The 16,786-nt window shown below is 57.0% G+C and overlaps 9 protein-coding genes across 9 annotated transcripts; 4 read left to right on the top strand and 5 right to left on the bottom strand.

The window, feature by feature from the left end:
* Positions 1 to 779: 779 nt before the first annotated feature.
* PLICBS_004607 (uncharacterized protein) lies at positions 780 to 2,315 on the top strand (the record flags this gene model as incomplete). The annotated part of the gene is made up of 4 exons (XM_065600555.1): positions 780 to 807; positions 857 to 931; positions 989 to 1,065; positions 1,134 to 2,315. 4 exons carry the CDS (start codon positions 780 to 782, stop codon positions 2,313 to 2,315), a joined length of 1,362 nt encoding a protein of 453 aa, XP_065456627.1.
* Positions 2,316 to 3,242: 927 nt separating this feature from the next.
* On the top strand, positions 3,243 to 3,945 carry PLICBS_004606 (uncharacterized protein; the record flags this gene model as incomplete). The annotated part of the gene is made up of 2 exons (XM_065600554.1): positions 3,243 to 3,310; positions 3,366 to 3,945. 2 exons carry the CDS (start codon positions 3,243 to 3,245, stop codon positions 3,943 to 3,945), a joined length of 648 nt encoding a protein of 215 aa, XP_065456626.1.
* Positions 3,946 to 4,238: 293 nt separating this feature from the next.
* Positions 4,239 to 4,790, bottom strand: PLICBS_004605 (uncharacterized protein; the record flags this gene model as incomplete). The annotated part of the gene is made up of 2 exons (XM_018326031.1): positions 4,239 to 4,654; positions 4,724 to 4,790. The coding sequence occupies 2 exons, from the start codon at positions 4,788 to 4,790 to the stop codon at positions 4,239 to 4,241; spliced, it is 483 nt and encodes a 160-aa protein (XP_018175783.1).
* Positions 4,791 to 5,216: 426 nt separating this feature from the next.
* PLICBS_004604 (uncharacterized protein) lies at positions 5,217 to 5,900 on the bottom strand (the record flags this gene model as incomplete). Its single annotated transcript, XM_018326032.2, has 1 exon — positions 5,217 to 5,900. The coding sequence occupies one exon, from the start codon at positions 5,898 to 5,900 to the stop codon at positions 5,217 to 5,219; it is 684 nt and encodes a 227-aa protein (XP_018175784.1).
* An 852-nt stretch (positions 5,901 to 6,752) lies between these two features.
* On the bottom strand, positions 6,753 to 7,531 carry PLICBS_004603 (60S ribosomal protein L20; the record flags this gene model as incomplete). Its single annotated transcript, XM_065600553.1, has 3 exons — positions 6,753 to 6,911; positions 6,973 to 7,334; positions 7,486 to 7,531. 3 exons carry the CDS (start codon positions 7,529 to 7,531, stop codon positions 6,753 to 6,755), a joined length of 567 nt encoding a protein of 188 aa, XP_065456625.1.
* A 740-nt stretch (positions 7,532 to 8,271) lies between these two features.
* Positions 8,272 to 10,105, top strand: PLICBS_004602 (COP9 signalosome (CSN) subunit; the record flags this gene model as incomplete). Its single annotated transcript, XM_018326034.1, has 6 exons — positions 8,272 to 8,556; positions 8,614 to 8,906; positions 8,961 to 9,192; positions 9,275 to 9,336; positions 9,386 to 9,800; positions 10,022 to 10,105. The coding sequence occupies 6 exons, from the start codon at positions 8,272 to 8,274 to the stop codon at positions 10,103 to 10,105; spliced, it is 1,371 nt and encodes a 456-aa protein (XP_018175786.1).
* Positions 10,106 to 11,208: 1,103 nt separating this feature from the next.
* On the bottom strand, positions 11,209 to 12,226 carry PLICBS_004601 (uncharacterized protein; the record flags this gene model as incomplete). The annotated part of the gene is made up of 4 exons (XM_018326036.1): positions 11,209 to 11,239; positions 11,297 to 11,528; positions 11,582 to 11,985; positions 12,048 to 12,226. The coding sequence occupies 4 exons, from the start codon at positions 12,224 to 12,226 to the stop codon at positions 11,209 to 11,211; spliced, it is 846 nt and encodes a 281-aa protein (XP_018175788.1).
* Positions 12,227 to 13,439: 1,213 nt separating this feature from the next.
* On the bottom strand, positions 13,440 to 14,511 carry PLICBS_004600 (uncharacterized protein; the record flags this gene model as incomplete). Its single annotated transcript, XM_018326037.2, has 2 exons — positions 13,440 to 14,152; positions 14,217 to 14,511. The coding sequence occupies 2 exons, from the start codon at positions 14,509 to 14,511 to the stop codon at positions 13,440 to 13,442; spliced, it is 1,008 nt and encodes a 335-aa protein (XP_018175789.1).
* Positions 14,512 to 15,478: 967 nt separating this feature from the next.
* PLICBS_004599 (uncharacterized protein) lies at positions 15,479 to 16,772 on the top strand (the record flags this gene model as incomplete). The annotated part of the gene is made up of 2 exons (XM_065600552.1): positions 15,479 to 15,722; positions 15,784 to 16,772. The coding sequence occupies 2 exons, from the start codon at positions 15,479 to 15,481 to the stop codon at positions 16,770 to 16,772; spliced, it is 1,233 nt and encodes a 410-aa protein (XP_065456624.1).
* Positions 16,773 to 16,786: the final 14 nt, after the last annotated feature.

The raw sequence follows: 16,786 nt of genomic DNA, 5'->3' as shown, positions 1-16,786 counted from the left end.
GCGAGTCAAAGCTTGGAGGTCATGTCATGATCCCCGCCTGCCACCCCCAACGCCACCCCCAAGGGCCCCAACCAGTGGCGCGCAGGTAAGGCAAGTCAAGGCGCGACAGGCAAACCAAGCAGAGGTACACACCGAATCTCCCCGCCAGGCCGAATGCATGTCTTTCGCTGGAACGGATCTTCGCTGCACCTAGGCTGTACCAACAGGTCAGGTCAGTCTGCTCGGCGCTGTTGCTGGCTCACATGCCTTACTATTCCCTAGGTTCCTGAGGGTAGCAGCTGAAATGAAGCAACGGGACCGAATTGGCCTCGTGCCAAGGCAAGGCACTACTGCGCTTACTTGAGGCAATCGGGCAGCCTCTTGCAGGCGGCGTGGGTGATAATAAGCTGTTGCTTTTTGTTCCGCCGCCATCGGCCGCCCACGTAACAGTGGAAGGCGCCATTCATCCCAAACCTTCGGGCGGAGAAGACAAAAAAAAAAGACCGACGACTTCTTGAATCGATTCATTCTACATACTCCATCTATCGCTTGCATGCCCCTCGTCACATCTGGTTTTTTCGTTTCTTTCCTCGCAGCCCTGAGCACGTCGCATCCTCCTCTCCCGTAGCCGTCGCATCCTTGTTCTGGCTGCCGTAGAGCTCCTATTCCGCCGTGGGGCCTGCCCCATCTCCCTCGTCGACCCCGTGTTCCAGAATTCCACCACATCTAAATTGCCCAAGGCGCCTACGTGCCTACCCGTGCTGACAACCAACGTGGCCATCTGTCCCATCACAGCTACCATGGCAGGCCAAGCGACGTCAGGGCCGGGTTGGTGTTTCCCCCTCACTGGAAGCAGCTCTGGTCTGACCAATCGCAGCAAAGCTCCAGGCCGTCAAGGACCTCGTGAAGAAGCTCACTGAGGATCTCGAGAGCATCACGTTGCTCCCGTCAGGTTCGCCACCGACTCAGCGCCCGGACTCGCGTATGAGCTAACATGTATATCACTCAGAGCGTGAAGAAGCACTCGAGCAGCTGAAAGTATATGGCAGAGACCCGAGGGATGCCGATCCCATTTTCACCCAAGATGTCCGTTATGCGATCCGACAGCCAGCCGTTTGGCGACAAACATACACAGGAAAGCTGACGCGCACCAGGGAATCACAATGCTCCTCAAGCACGCATTTTATAGCCCTTCCACAAGCACGGCCAAAGCGGCTCTGAGGGTCTTGGCCAACGCCATGCTCCTGAAGCCTGAGACGAGACAGATGTTCGTCGACCAGGGTTTCGCCACAAGGGCCTGCAAGGAGCTCAAAGTGGACAACTGGGACAACGAGTTTCTCATCTCGCGGGTCCTTTTCCTCGCTACCTACGGCACAAAGCTTGGCCTCGACGACCTGATTGACCAGCATAGCCTCGCCGACAACATCATCGACAACTTAAACCGCCACGCCAAAATCCTCTCAACCAAGCCAAAAACCAACGTGGATCCAATGGAAGAAATGGCCCTTGGAGAAACGTTGAAGCTCATGTTCAACGTGTCTCACTTTTGCCAAGAAAAAGCGTCCCTCTTCGTCCCGGCAGTCCCTCATATTGTGGTGCTGTTGTGGAAACGGGACATACCGAACGAAAAGCAGCTCGACCCTCCCTTCGGTCACCTAGTCAATGCCCTGCTCAATCTCGACCTAAAAGCCGACAAGAGTCAATCATCCTTGTACCCAAAGACTGAACCGACAAGAGTCTGTGCCAGGCTGGTGGCACTACTCGACGGTTCGATAAAGTCTTACTCGGACAGCGAGCTCGAAACGGTAGTGACCCCTCTGGTCAGCTTGATCCGCAAAATCTACGACGGTGCGCCAGATCCTGTGCAAAAATACCTGCAAGATAGCCTTCTTCCGACAGCAAAGGATCGGGAAGCTGTACTAGGGCGTGGCGAAACCTTGACGGCCAAGCTGCTCAAGAACTCGACAAACCCGATGGCGCCTGCGTTGCGAGAAGCCATTTCTCATCTCCTCTTCGAGCTTTCCAGCAAAGACGCATCCAAGTTCGTTGAGAACGTTGGTTATGGCTTTGCGTCCGGGTTCCTTTTCCAGAACAATGTGCCCATACCTGCTTCAGCGTCGGAGGCGTTCAGCACGGGAGACACAAGCGGGGCACAGAAACCCGTCAACCCGATAACAGGGCAATTCTACGACAAAGAAACGCATGTGGAAGAGCCGCAAATGACTCAGGAGGAGAAGGAGCGAGAGGCCGAGCGGCTGTTTGTGCTTTTCGAGCGGTACGTCCGGGCGCCAGGAACACGGCTGAGCAAGGCAAAGACTGACCTTCTCCTAGACTAAAGCGGGCCGGAATCAGCGTGCAGAACCCCGTCGAGGCAGCCGTTCAAAGTGGCCGCTATCGAGAGCTAGGTGATGATGAGGTAGAGGAACTCGACTGAAGTGGGGACAGCGTGATAGCACGGTGGCAGCATATTCCTGGCGGATGCGGGTCATAGTTCCCGTGTGATCTGCGGCGGCCATGCACAATGTGCAGGATGCAGATACCAGTGGAAGTAGGACATCGCGTGGCTTTTGCAGTAGTTGGCAACACATGTAAGTGCAGTCCATACACGAATATTACCATAATATCCCCTGGTTTGAGGGGGCTTCAGCGCGATGCGAGGCCAAGCATGAAGCGCATGTATGGTACCTAGGCAGCTTTTGTGGGTGAACAGAGTGCCTCATGTATTGTGCGCCACAGCCGAAAAGAGTCTTGATGAACAAGCGTTGACATGTAGGCGGGCCTCGCCTGTTTGTTCCGGAGACTGGGGTCGTCTGCACAGCTTCTCTTCGAACAGTCGAATTACTGGAATTCTGAGGCACGCGGTGCCAATGCAGTGGGACTATGTGCGCCTGATGCAAGTGACCTGGAATTCCTGGTCAAACGGCCGTTCATTATGGCAGTTGCGACCCGCCACTCACGGAGCCAGGTCCTGCCAAATCGAGTCCTGCGCCGTCTGCCATTCCCTGAACACATGACCAAGCGCCTGAATCATTGCCACACCAAGCAAGCAAACTCTTCTCTTGCAAACCACTTTCCGTGACTACTTCCACCGGGCCCAGTGGGAGCAGGCATCTCGGAACTCAGACCGTTCACCCTTCGCCATCGCGAGGAGTCGTTTCGCATCTTGCCGTCCTGCCACTCTCCCTGCGTTTCCACACACTCTGAGTTGTGCAACTCTTACCTCGAGGCTCCTCTCAAGCTGTGTTTCCTCGACCGCACCAGCCATGACTCCAGGCAAGGTCTCGGTATTCATCGGCCGCGAAGTGAGAGTTGATCGCGCTGAAGCCGAAAAGTATATCCGAACGCCGCCAGTCCCCATGTGTCTTTGATGCTGACCTCATTCAAAGCATTCGGCACAGCATCGAGCCAGCGGCCGCCAGCTTCCCTGAACCCAGCGCGATTGTATCGGATATTGCGCACAACCTCTACAATACGGATGACGAGGCCCTTGACGGTGTCTCCGTTTCTGAAAATGGCGAAAGCAACCCGGGAAACGATGAATGGTCTGATCACGAAAGGGAGAAGAAGAGAATTGCGCCAGCGGTCACCAGTCGTCGGCAAAAACGGAGAAGCGACGCCCCTCGTCGCTCGACACGACTACGCACTACGACAGTGAGCTCAGCACGACTTTCATCCACCTCTACGGGTAAAATGGCCAAGACCAAAGTCTCAAAGACGACGAGCACCTCTGTTCGCACACCTCAGAAGAGACAGTCAAAGAGACCTCTACCCGACGATGAGTGGGAGGTGGACAAAGTAGTTGATGACCGTATCGACGCCGAAACGTACGTGCACTACTATTTGGTGCAATGGAAAGGATGGGCTCCGAAACACAACACGTGGGAGCCAAAACGAAATCTATCGCATTGCTGGAGCATCATCGAAGAGTATGAGGCCCAAGGCCAGCGCGGGCAGGGTGGCAAGTAGCAGTTCTCAGAAGGCGGTAGTTGACGTTGGCGAGCTTTGTATGCGGGCCACGAACCGGCCAGGCAGTGTCGAGTTCCAGAGAAGTGCTGGGCGGACTCCGCAGGCCTATCGTCTGTGACGGCGGGCAACCTGGAACATCAGGCAATTTGGACGTTTTACGCAATTACTTTTTGAGGCATCTTGACTTTGAGCTGAGATTACAATTAGGCGCCCTGGACGGCCCTCCATTCTACCAGGAGTTAGAAATTTGCTGTGAGGCTGTTGCCTGGCTCCCCGATGTCCGGAAACCCCAATCACTGCGAATTATCAAGATACGCCTTGATGCCCAGAATAGTACCGGCAAGAGGCAACAGGCCGCGCATAAAGTTCATAATGCCCCAGCGGTCAAGCAATTCCTTCGCCTGGGGTTCCGTCCCAGATGTGCCGTCCTTGTTCAGCTTGTGCAGCTTGTCGTTGGTGTCAGTCATGACGAGAAGTGTGAACGGCACGATGCCGACGACACTTGCGGCCGCGGCCGCGAACAGTTGCCACTGCCCGCCCGCGCGACGCACGTCGTATGCGGCGTACGTATAGGCCAGCGCGACGGTGGCTCCGGCCCTTGGCATGAGGTTGGCACCGCGGGCGTATACGTCGGCCCAGAAGGCCGTGGCTTTTTCCGGCACCGCCTTTGCAGATGGGATAGAAATGAGCGTGAGGCTCGTGATGACGCCTGTTTTTCATAGTTTGAGCTTCACATGTACACACAATGTCTCGCGACGTGGATGTGATGGTTATTTACCTGACGCCCAGGCGGATCCGACGATGCCGGTGGCGACGGCGACCAGGGTGGGTCCTGAGAGCTGCATTGTCGTGTCGCTCAGGAGAGATACGGTTGATATGGCGAGGAGAGGATATCCGGATACAAAATTAATGGTTCATAAATGTCTTTTGAAGGGAGGGAGAGTGTCTGGAATCTTTCAAGGCAAGCACGGGGTGGTGCAGGGTAGTTTGTCGCAAGCCACATAGGGAACGCATACGTAGGTCATTGCGACGCACCCACGAGGAGCGAGTCACCAGATCCGGACTGTGACGTCTTCCTCAATTCCAGCCTCCAGGGGTGGATTTGGCCCAGGGCCTTCTACTATGCGCTTTTTGGACGCAGTCACCTCTGCCGAACAATGCAATGCCGTCCTTATAATCCACACCTCCATCGCTAGTCGTTGCATCATGCCTCGCCACAAACAACAAAGGGGCTTGAGGCTAGGGGGCTTTTGGTTTGCGCGCGACACGCCTCAGCTCGCGGCCGGCTTGCGACCGACAAACGCGTACAGGACGGCCCTCTGCGTCGGGTCGCGCAGGTCGTCCTCCTCCCAGACCTTGACGAGGTCGAGCTTGCACTTGCGCAGCACGTTTTGGCTGGCGGCGTTGGAGTCGAGCGTCACGGCCACGATGCACTCGTCGACGAGGCGCCCGTCGGCCACCCCCTCGGCCGAGACGCTGCTCTTCTCTACCTTGAGCTCGACCTCTGCGCGCGGCAGCGCCCACCACGCCTTGAGGAACCCGTTGACCAGCTCCGTCGCGTAGCCCCTGCCCCAGAACTCCTTGCGCAGCATGTACCCGATGACGGGCCAGCCGAGCTCCCCGACCACCATGTGGCAGCCGCCCGTGCCGATCATCTCGCCCGTCTCGGCGACGCAGATGACGAACTCGTACTTGGCGTCGCCTAAGGGCGCGAGCCGCTTCTTCATCTGCTCGCGCGACCACTCCACGTCCGGGTCCGGGTGCCCCTGCGACGTCCACTTCATCACCTCGGGCTGCAGACGCAATGCGTGCCACCCGTCGAGGTCGCTCTCCAGCGTCCGCCGTAGGATCAGCCGCTCCGTCCGGATGTCGGGCCGCCCATCCAGCAGCGGGTACGGCACCGCGGGCAGCGTCGTCTTGACCGTGACCCATTCCATTGGCGTTGGTTCGAGCATGGTGATTGTGTGGTGGACTGTGGCGTCGGAACAGGCGTAGGGGCCGGAACGGGGGGTTGCTGCAAATTTCTGCTTGAGCTGTAGTTGAGGTTGTTTCCTGCCCGGCTCGCTTGATGCCCCGTAACTCTCCCGCAAGTGGTTGACAAACAATTATTCTTGGATTGATGGTCGTACTGGCCTATGCACATGTCTTTGCAAGGGCTCAAGTCCTATTTATCTCTACGGTGAGTCACGGCGACTAAAGGCCGGTCTGTCAAAAAGCCAGCCGGCGTTGTGGGTACCGTACACGACTCACTCAATTCTCGGTGCCTGCCGGCCAAGTCCGTTCGTAAAAGCCGTATTCGTATCAACGCCAATTGCGCACCATATGCAGGGAACTCATCGCGCAATGCCTCAATACAGAAGTTCGGAACACCCCTGTCACTTTCAATACTCCTCGGCATAACGTGGGGTTGTTTAACGTCCGCAGGCGCGGCGGCTTGCAAAAAGAGCAACTCCCGGCGAATCCATAGTCAGACTATGCATTCTCGAATTCGGCATTCGTACTCGCGAGGTAGTGGCAGACGATCAACATTGGTTCGGATACACTTGGCGCCTTCTCCCAAGCCTGTCAGCGCGCCAACACCGTGGCGCTGCCTGCGCACTCGAGGTGCCTCTCATTGCCATACCTCGATTCGCGCCCCCGACCACCGCATACACCTCACGTCACTTCATCTTGGCGCCAATCCGTAGGTTCAGAAATTTTTGGTTCATTCGCTGCCCGTTTTGTCAGGCAAATGCAGTTGATATTTCCATGATCCCTAGTGAACACCCGCAGAACCCTGCCCAACCGTCTCCAAAACCAAAAACACTCTAAGCGAACGTAGCGGGTCGCTGCGCGCTGAACAGCTTCGTCGTGGCGGCCTTGGTGACACGGTGGGGGAGAGGGAACTTCAGGTTCTTGGTAACGAGCTGCCTGATGTAGGGGCGCTTGACGTCCTCGGTCTTCTCAAGCTCGACAACGCGGAGAATCTACTCGCAAGTTAGCGGACCCCAGCACTCCTTTGCAACTGGTGCATCGCATCAAACGTACGTGGATCGACCTGAAGCGGGCGCGGTGGCGGGCAGCCATGTCGGAGTACAGGGCCTCGACGGCGTCGACGCGGGACATCTCGCGGTACTCCTTGTACATGTTGTGGGTGCCGGAGCGCGAGTCGTAGCGCAGCCAGATGCCGAAGTTCTTGACCTTCTGGGGGTGCTTCTCGTGCTGGGCCTTGACCGAGACGATCTCGCCGGTGGCCTTCTTGACCTTGCGGAGACCGCGAAGGAAGTACCAGAAGCGGGACTTGGCGACCGTCTCGTTGGGGGCGAAGATGGTCATCCGGTACATGTCCGGAGTAGGGTTGGCCTCAGTGGGCAGATGGCGCCCGATGACCTCGTATTCCTGAAGACGACCTGCCTCAAGGTCAGTACTTAAACCACACTGGTGTTGAATATCGCAGCCCGCCGCCGCCACACAAAGAAGTTGAGGGAGCCCGTTGGCGTCGCGGGTCGCGTGAGTTCCGAGTTCGAGGGACGTCGTTGGGGCAGTCGCAGTACGCGATACCTGCATCCTTTCGCAAGAAACGCATCCAGACGTCTGGGCGGTTCATCGTTTCGTCCACTGTCGCGGCCCTCCGTCGTGCAAATGCAAATTCGGGGTGTCGAGACTCGTTGTGATGCGGGCGGCCAGTTCGATTCCTCCTCAACTCTTCGGTGGCATGCGGCGTGGCACTGAAAACACGATAGAACTAGAGAGATGCTTACCCATCTGTATTTCTGTCAGTAACTGAAGCAATTGCAATGGCGTTGCCGACTTACGGTGACGGTGGTCAATGTCTCCAACTGCTGGCGAAATTTGAAGATTGTCTGAAGTTGGGAAGGGACACAGCGATAATTTTTGTGTGCGGAGGGTGGGGAGGGCTGGAAGGGACGCACGGTGGAGGGCTTTGACCTGGACGGCGATTGGCTGCTCAACAACATGGGCCCCGCCGGGATTGGATTTTGTGATCACGTGAAAAGTCACGCCCGCCGCTGGGTTCTTCCTTACCATTTTGACCCTAGCGGGCAACGGCCCAAGCCAGATGGTCAGTTGCGCTGGGTCCGGTACGTACCGGTCCCTTGAGCGGCTGCCTGGGGAGCACTTCCAGAGCTGCAGCTCGTCCATCTCGGCCGGCTGTTGCTGTCAAGATCCCCGTTTGTCAGATACCTCCAACCACAACTCACCACCGCGGACCTTCGATTTCTCGTTCAGCCTGCCACAAAGAGGCCGAACACCAGCAGCGTCTTACGACCAACGGGACTAAATTCGGCGGTTGGACAGTTTGTCCCGGAATCGAAAGGTCCTGACGCGATGAATGAGTTGTTCGAGCAGTTCGCTGAGGCGCAGACCGTTAGAAACGGATACCTGCTTGCACAGACGCTGTCACCTGTACCGCCACCAGATGATGCTCATAGGCTGAGGAAAATCTGGCAAAGTACCAACTCTCACAGCGTGAAGGGGGACATCAAGCACTTCATAAAGACGCAATCCTCCTATCGGGCTAGTCTCGATGCCGATGAGATCAACGGCTGGGTGGAGGTGTATGCAGCTTATTGGAATGCCATCGGAGAGATCCTCGCGGGCGAGAGCGGAAAGGTATAGGCATCCAGGGCATGCTTCCATCTTTGCAGGAAGTGCTAACCGAGCGTGCAGTCCACATGGACCAAGGTGTATGAGTCGTGGAAAGACCTCACGTCCATGCTGATACGAGGATACAACAACTTCGGCTTCGAGGCGTGGACAATCCCAAGCCTGTATCTCGTTGGCAAGTATCTTCGACTGTTCGCCATCAAGTCCGACGACGAACGCAGCCGCAGTTCCGCCGACCCGACTACTGCCGCGTCCCTCATGCAGGATGACTTCGACCCGGAATCTGGGAAGCAAGCCCAGTTGAGAGACTGCGAGCAGCACTTAAAGCGCATCTTTACGTTGTGCTTGAATGACAGGTATGAGATACCGAATGCGGCCTTGAATGTGGACGAGCTGACAGTGAAACAAAGAGCCCCCATCGAAGAGTCGCGAAAATGGGGCATCTATTTTGTCATCAACTTGCTCTTCAAGACCTACTTCAAGCTTAACTCGGCTTCCCTATCGAGGACAATCTTGAAGACGTTGGCCGTTTACAACGACAAAGGAGATATGCCGCCGCTGGAGGCGTTTCCGAAGGCCCAGAGAGTGACATTCAAGTATTATGAGGGAGTGCTGTTCTTTTTGGAAGAGAACTACGTTCAGGTGTGTGCTTGATCTCGATATCCCTATTTTTGCGCGGTCTATCCGGTCCCCCATGACCACCACATTCTGACCAAATGATCAGGCAGAGAAACATCTTGTCCAGGCGTGGAATCTTTGCCACAAAGATGCAAAGGCGAATTTGGAGTGCGTCCTCAGAGCTCAACCGACCACGAGCAAAGCTGACGTTGTGCAGACGCATCTTGACTTACCTTATTCCATGTCGGCTACTCACCAGCCATGTTCTGCCGACGAAGAAACTGCTGGAGCCGTTTCCGCGACTGCAGGACCTATTCTTGCCGCTTGCGCAATGTATTCGGCGAGGGGACCTGCGCCAATTTGACATTGCACTGCAACATGGCGAAGACGTTTTTGTCAAAAGACGCATCTACCTGACTCTCGAGCGCTGCCGCGACATTGCCTTGCGCAACCTACTGCGCAAAGTCTTCATTGCTGGAGGCTTCGACGAGGCCAAAGATGGAGACGCGGCGCCGGTTCGGCGAACAAGAGTCCCTGTCGCAGAGTTCCGCGCCGCCATTTGCATGGGAAGTGGTGGAGAGACCATTGACACTGACGAGGTAGAGTGTCTCTTGGCCAACATGATTTACAAGGTATGTCTACTCGCGACAAAACAAACGGCTTGCACGCTGTGCACGCGCACTCGACGGCAGTCCCATCGATCATCTGACTCTGTGTTGCGTCGATCGTCCTATTCCCGTTGGGCCTGGCACAGTGTGCCTCAGGAACAAAGGCTCACCAGTTTGCTCTGACGCACAGCGCTTAGCACGCTCCGTACCAAGGGATGAGTCACTAACAAAATTTTGCCTTTTAGGACTTGATGAAGGGCTACATTGCCCGTGAACGAGGCATCGTCGTGCTGTCCAAGAAGGGGGCGTTCCCGGGCACAGGCGTTTGAGGGGAAGATGGGCGCGCTGCCCGCACGAGACGAGGCATGAGATATGACTTACGCGGAGCCACCGCCTGAACAGCGCATGGTCACAATAATTATAGATGAGGATGTAGATGTATCAAACACCTGGCTTCCAGCATGCTGCTGGGTTGCTCACTGGCTACTCTGGTATTGTGATGGATGTGTGGAAGATCGTTATACATGGTATCCCGCATGGTACCAGCACTCACGCCTGCGATATTTGTCGCATCCTCGAACCTTCACGACGGCGTGCAATCCACAGGGCGAGCTACTTGCCGGGTCGCATCCCCGGGCGTACATACTACGTACACACATCCCTTGCCACCCTCCTCCAGCTTTGACCATGCACGCTCCTCCCTCGCCCCCCCCATGACTCATTTGGGGCCAAATCAAGACCTTTGAGAAGCAGTCTGTTCTTTTTTTGCAAGGCAAGGGACTATGCAGGCGCGTCATAGCGCTCGGCGAACCACCGACGAGTCTTGGTGGGTGGTGTGGCGACACGGAACCATTTGAGGCCTGCACCACTTCACGCGCCGTACGGTCACCGCAAGTCACCCATGTGAGGAGGTGCTGTGATACGTGATTGAAAACAGCGGACTCGTCATCTCCAAGCCTCTTGTTTTTAATAACGCGTGCAACGAGCGTTACGAAGGTAATGTTACAGTCGTCCGCATGGCGAAGACATCGGGTCAGTCTTGCGATAGCCTCAGCTACCGCCCCGTCTCATACGCTGCCCGTCGACATCTAGCGTCCAAGGATGCCTTCCAAAGAGATAGACCAAGGAGAAGGAAAAGGGGACCCCGTAAGCCCAAGTTAGGGATCCCAGGTATAAGTCCAAACCGAGAAGAGTAATTGTACATGGGTAGCGACGAAAGCAATGCCGGCAATCCTGTCAAGTAAACAGACCTTAACAATTCTAAAAAAAAGACCATAACGCCTAGAACGCTCGTTTGTGCGCTTGTTTTTGTGCGGTTTATGTAGAAGCTTTCGCGACACACCCATGTCACGGACGGTAGCTGAGCGGGAAAAGAAAGCATAAAGCTCGTTGAGAACATTGCGAAGTGGCCATCGAAGAGCGGCCTGAGCCATCAGTAGTGGCGGTTGGATCGTGGCGTGCTTCTGCAGGGGAAAGAGGATCAGAACGCGGGCTCATGGACATTCAGCGAGCTGACTCACTGCGCGGATGAGATGTCGTCAACATGGTTGCACAAGGCCACGAAGAGGTCGAAGAACAGCTGCGTGCCGCCGTTGAACATCTCAAGCTGCATCGTGCCGCTGCGCTTGAAAGTGCTGCGAGAACGAATGATCAAGGCCAAGTAATGTGCCCGAAGCTTGGAGTCGTTGTCCGGCGTGTTGGCGTATGCATATCTAGCAGACGCCAGGATGGTGCTGCACTGGATGCCCGATTCTGCAACTATAAGTCAGGGGTGAAAGAAATTTTGGAGCAGCCGTAGCACTTACGGAGGCCCTGCTTGCGCAGCGCGAGTTTCTTCAGTTCTTCAAGCCCGTACTTTTCCGCCGCGCAGTATATCACAGTGTCCTTGAGCAGGTCACCATCGACGCCTCGATGGTAAACGATGCTCTCGGACCTCCCGTCACCCACAGTGGGCTCCAGCTCCCACGAGTTGCGTCTCTTATTATGCCGAAGTCGTGGGTAGTAGTCGCCCTTATACAAATACTCGAGCACAGAGCTGAATATTTCCGGTTCCTCGTCGGCCAGGGCGATGCGTTTCGCTAACGGATCCATGCAGCCGTTTCGTAGGGCGTTGAAGAAGAATGGGCTAGCACACAGCGCTTCTTCGTGCGCGGCGAAGAGTCGCTGCTCAGCCCCGACGACGAGGGTGACGACGGGAGATGACGTGCCGCTGTGGATGGAAAGTCAGCTACACTCAAGGCTGAATGCAGAGAGATGGGGGGCATGGCTTACTTTGACATGGCGGTGTCGTCGGTGGCTGTCGTGGTTGAGGCCGTTCCTGGCCTGCGGTGGCGAGACTCATGTCGCCGCTTCGACACGCCGCTCTCCCTGCTGAAGGACGAGCTCGACTTGGAGAGCTTGTGGCTCTTGGAGAAGCTCCTATTGGAAGTCTCGAACCGCTTGCTGAACATGTTTGCGGCTTCCCCGGTCGGCAGCGGCGATGCCGAATGTGTGGCGTCGATGCACGGTGTTGAGGAGAAAGGTCGCAGGCAGAGCGAGCGGATAAAATACAGGCACAGAGGCAAAAATGACCGGAAGACGCAATCCAGAGGAAAGTGGCAAATGTGCTTGACTGGATTTCACGGCGTCTGCAGGCGTAAATGAAAGAAAGACCTACCTAAGGCATCGAGGGGTCGAGGTGAGGATGAGGCAGCCAGACGACGACGCAGAAAGCTCTGCCGGCGACGCGAGGTGGCAGCCATGCTGTTTTATACCCAGGAGGCCCCCCTAGAACCTGCAGGCAACCTTTAGGTGACGGCGGCGACAATCACGCAAGGGTATGGGAGGGACAAGGCGTCCCGGCACCATTAGTAGGTACCAAGAGGGTTTGGTGAGAGTTGGTCCGTTTGGCGCGACCCAACCGCGTTGAGAGCTGTGACACTAGCGGGGCAAGCGCGATATCAACGCGGGCTCACGTGAGAGGGCCAGGCAAAGGAAGAGGCGTCCTGGGCTCCTGGGCAGGGATTCCAAGTCCCCCGACTGGGTCAGCCAGGGTGCGCAAATTGGCGAGGCGAATGGCGTGTGCACCGGCTGGCCTGGCAGGAGGATGGCTGGGTGGGCTGTGCTTCGTCGAGGCCGACCAGGTAGGCATCCACCAACGGCCAGGACTGGGCGGTAGTGCGTGCGCTGTCTTGCATCATCTCGAACCCCAGAGCAGCAAACATTTTGGACGGACGAACGCAAAAAAGCCGGCATTCTGGTAGCTGAATGCAATAATGGTCAATTGACATCAATTAAAGGGTATCAGAAGCGTGTGTGGTGCCGCCAGCGGCTCTGGCGATTGCGCAGTCGCCTCGTGCTCTATCTCATCCTCACACGCGCAAGTGAGCGACGAACATGGTCGCGGTGCACCGCACGCCTGGGCCGTTTCTTTTGGCGGGCGAGGCAAGGATGGCTTGCCCGCGACGGTACACGGCCGTTCCAGCTCCCCCACCCATCTGTGACTGGTCTTTTGCCATGGCGTCGGCGTAAATGCACGCTCGCCCGGCGGCGCGGTACAGACCAGAGTCAAAGCTGCGGCAGATTCAGGCAGAGCCGTCGATGCCTGGCGTCTTTTGGAGACTATCCCAGACGCCCGTGATTTGTTGACCGAGCGGAGTGCTTTCTCACCTTGTTCTTCCGGTCTCACGGTTGCTTGGATGCCCGTGTGGCGTTACCAATCGCTGACAGGATGGACTCGGCCAATGCTTGCTTTCCCTCCTGTCGCACCGACACATCGTTGTGCAGTGCCGCCCTCACCTTGCGCCGCTGCACCGTGAGCCCGACATCCGTACATCGTTTTTCCAGCGTGGCACCGTGATCTTGTGGCACGAGCTCATCCTTGGCTGCCTCAACAATGTACACCTCAGGCAAGCAACGCGTTTGTCTCTGGGCTATCGCGCCAAGGTTCTGCCACGAGTCCAGCTGGGTGCGAAGAAATGGCCACAGGTACTGATAAGGCAGCCACCGCTGCGGGTAGATGGCCTTGAGCATCGCTCGTGTGTTGGTGAAAGGTGTCTCGAGCACCAGCGCGTTGATATCCAAGGTCGTCGCATTCGAATCTGATCGCGCTGCCAGATTGGTTGCGAAGCCACAGCCGATGCTCTGTCCCCAGAGCACTACCACTGGCTCCGGTAGTTGGCTGGCAGCGTTTCTGCCTCGATGCAGCTCTGATATCCATTGGAGCGCCGCCACAGCATCCTTGTCGATGCCCTTCTCCGAGGGTCGATCGTGCGAGGTCCAGTAGCCGCGGTAGCTCAGGCAGACCGTCGTGCAATGTATCGATTCGTCGCCGTCTCTGATACGGCGCAGCACCCAAGAGACGTCAGGCAGTCGAGGGGGAAGTGACGAGGCATTGCCTACGGGTCTTGTAAGTCATCCGTAGTGGCATACCCACAATCGCAAGACCTTGGGCGCGCCCACCTTGAAAGTAGAGAATGTAGACTGGAGTCGGGGATGCAGTGCTACCCGATCGTGCGGCTCCTCGGGCCGAGATCTCACTCACGCAGAGAGCAATCTCTGTCCTATCCAACGACTCTATGCGCTCCTCACGCCATTCTACCCCGCCGCATTGCCGGGCAAAGTCGGAGATGAGCATGCTCCTAGCATTGGGCGGCATGAAGGGGTTGTAGATGATGAGGTTCTGGAAGAGGATCAACATGGTGCATTTCCAGCACCAGAGTGTCATGAACAGGCCGGCGAAGATGACGGGAGGCATGGCGACGGGAGGAATGTGCAAAGATCTTGACAGAACCATGGCCGGACGGACATGCGACGAACGATTAGTCCATGACATGACAGCCGGACGGGAGGTCCTAGCCTCCATAAAGCTTAGCCATGACTGCCCGCTTGGACGCATCCATCGCAGCGCCATTGAGAAGTTTCGTCTCCACGCGCTTCATTGAGCAGGCCCGGGTGCATGCGCAATCGCTGTCGGCGCGGGCTAGGACATGTCGGGTCGCAACTGGGCTCGAGCCAGGAGCTGCATCGTGGGGGAGAGATGCAGAAATGCAAGCTTTGAGTCGAGCCAGCAGAGCCCTGCAGGGCGGTGGTCGTCCGGGGGAGGGGCGGTTGGTCCCGCGCCACGGCGGCTTTGCCTCCGAGATGCCAGTCGCCCGCCGCCAAGTGCAAAGCTAGCTACCTTACCTAACTGGGCTCCTGGAGCTCGTGGTGGAAGGTGCCCGTGGTTGGAGCCATGCCAGTGGAGTGGATAGTGGAGCGGAACTGCGCTGGACTGGCAGTCGCAGGCGGGCTCGGGGTCGCTGAAGAGTCCTGGAGCCACTGGATTGGCGCGAGCCTGCAGCAACGTCACACCACCGTCAGGGCCACTGGCGGGGCGAGGGCGTCCTTCACAGCGGGGAGCAGGCCTCCACTGCACTTCCCAATCCTTCCAGGTTGTCGTGACGGTGACGACAGTTTTGGCCCGGCTGGACGGGAAGCTCAACCAGCCAGCCTAAAAAAGCCCCGCCACCAGCAGGCACCACACCAAGCAGCAACATGCATTTCTTCCTCGCAGCTCGCTGACGAACCCGACTTGACCCAAACAACTCTCGACTACCCAACCTACGATCCGCACGCCTTCCCTGCATACACCACCGACTGGAAACGCGCTCAGCATAGCCCCTCCGAATCGCACACGTCCCTCCCCTCGTCTCGCAGCGAACAGCGTGAGGCGGCCAGCCACCATGCCCGCACCAGCTCCCGTCAACAAGGACAGCGAGACGTCGGCGCACATCGACATCCAAGATGATCGCGAGGCGCCTCGCGAGGACGGGGAGGCCAGCCCGGGCATGAGGAACAGCAAGGGCTGGGATGGGAAGCTTCGCGTCCCCAAGTCGGCGCTCATGACGAACCCGGAGGCTCTGTCGGACCCGGAATACTCGGACGACAGCAACGTCCTGCAAGGTGAAGAGATCAGCGCCGACGAAGGTTCGTGGCCATATGCCCCTCCCACCTGCCCGCTGTCTCGCTGACCCCAGTGCTACCACAGACCTCCTCGAGAGCGAGGCCTCGGATACAGAGGAAATCATGTGCTCTCACTCCCGCATCGGCGCCATGTCCGCGCTACGCCTCGAACGGTTCAAGAACGTCGCCCGAATCTGCTTGCGGCAAAACAGCATACAAGAGATCGAAGGTCTTGACGCCCTCGCCCCGACCCTTAAGGAGCTCGACCTCTACGACAACCTCATCTCGCACATGCGGGGCATGGATGCGCTGTCCAACCTCACCAGTCTGGACCTCAGCTTCAACAAGATCAAGCACATCAAGAACATCAGCCACATGACGAAGCTCAAAGAACTGTTCCTCGTCGCCAACAAGATAAGCCGCATCGAGGGCCTCGATGGCCTAGAACACCTCACCTCACTGGAGTTGGGCTCAAATCGCATCCGAGAGCTCAACAACCTGGACAGCCTCAAGGCACTGGAAGAGCTGTGGGTGGCCAAGAACAAAATTACAGAGCTGACGGGGCTCGGAGGGCTACCGAATCTTCGGCTGCTCAGCATTCAGTCCAACCGCATACGGGATCTGTCCCCGCTCAAGGATGTCCCCGGATTAGAGGAACTGTACATTGCTCACAACGCGTTGGACTCACTACAAGGCCTCGAATCAAACGTCAACCTCAAAGTCCTAGACATCTCGAACAACCAAGTCGCCAGCCTCAAGGGCCTGGAGGGACTGACCAAGCTGGAGGAGGTGTGGGCAAGCTACAATCAGGTGATCGACTTCAACGAGGTCGAAAAGGTGCTTAGGGACAAAGAGCACCTGAACACGGTGTACTTTGAAGGAAATCCCCTTCAGTTGCGGGGGCCAGCGCTGTACAGGAACAAGGTTCGCCTGGCTCTACCTCAAGTGAGCCAGATCGATGCCAGTAAGTTGAAACGCCAATTCCGAGACTGGACAACAGCTGACACGTGCACGCAGCTTTCGTCAAAGTATAGCGCTCCGCTGAAAGGAGATGGTGAATTCGGCGTCCTCTGAGCTACGAGCATGGT

The sequence above is a fragment of the Purpureocillium lilacinum genome (genome assembly GCF_023168085.1).
Source record: "Purpureocillium lilacinum CBS 284.36 DNA, scaffold_3, whole genome shotgun sequence".
Classification (NCBI taxonomy): domain Eukaryota; kingdom Fungi; phylum Ascomycota; class Sordariomycetes; order Hypocreales; family Ophiocordycipitaceae; genus Purpureocillium; species Purpureocillium lilacinum.
This window is presented reverse-complemented; position numbering and strand designations above follow the sequence as displayed.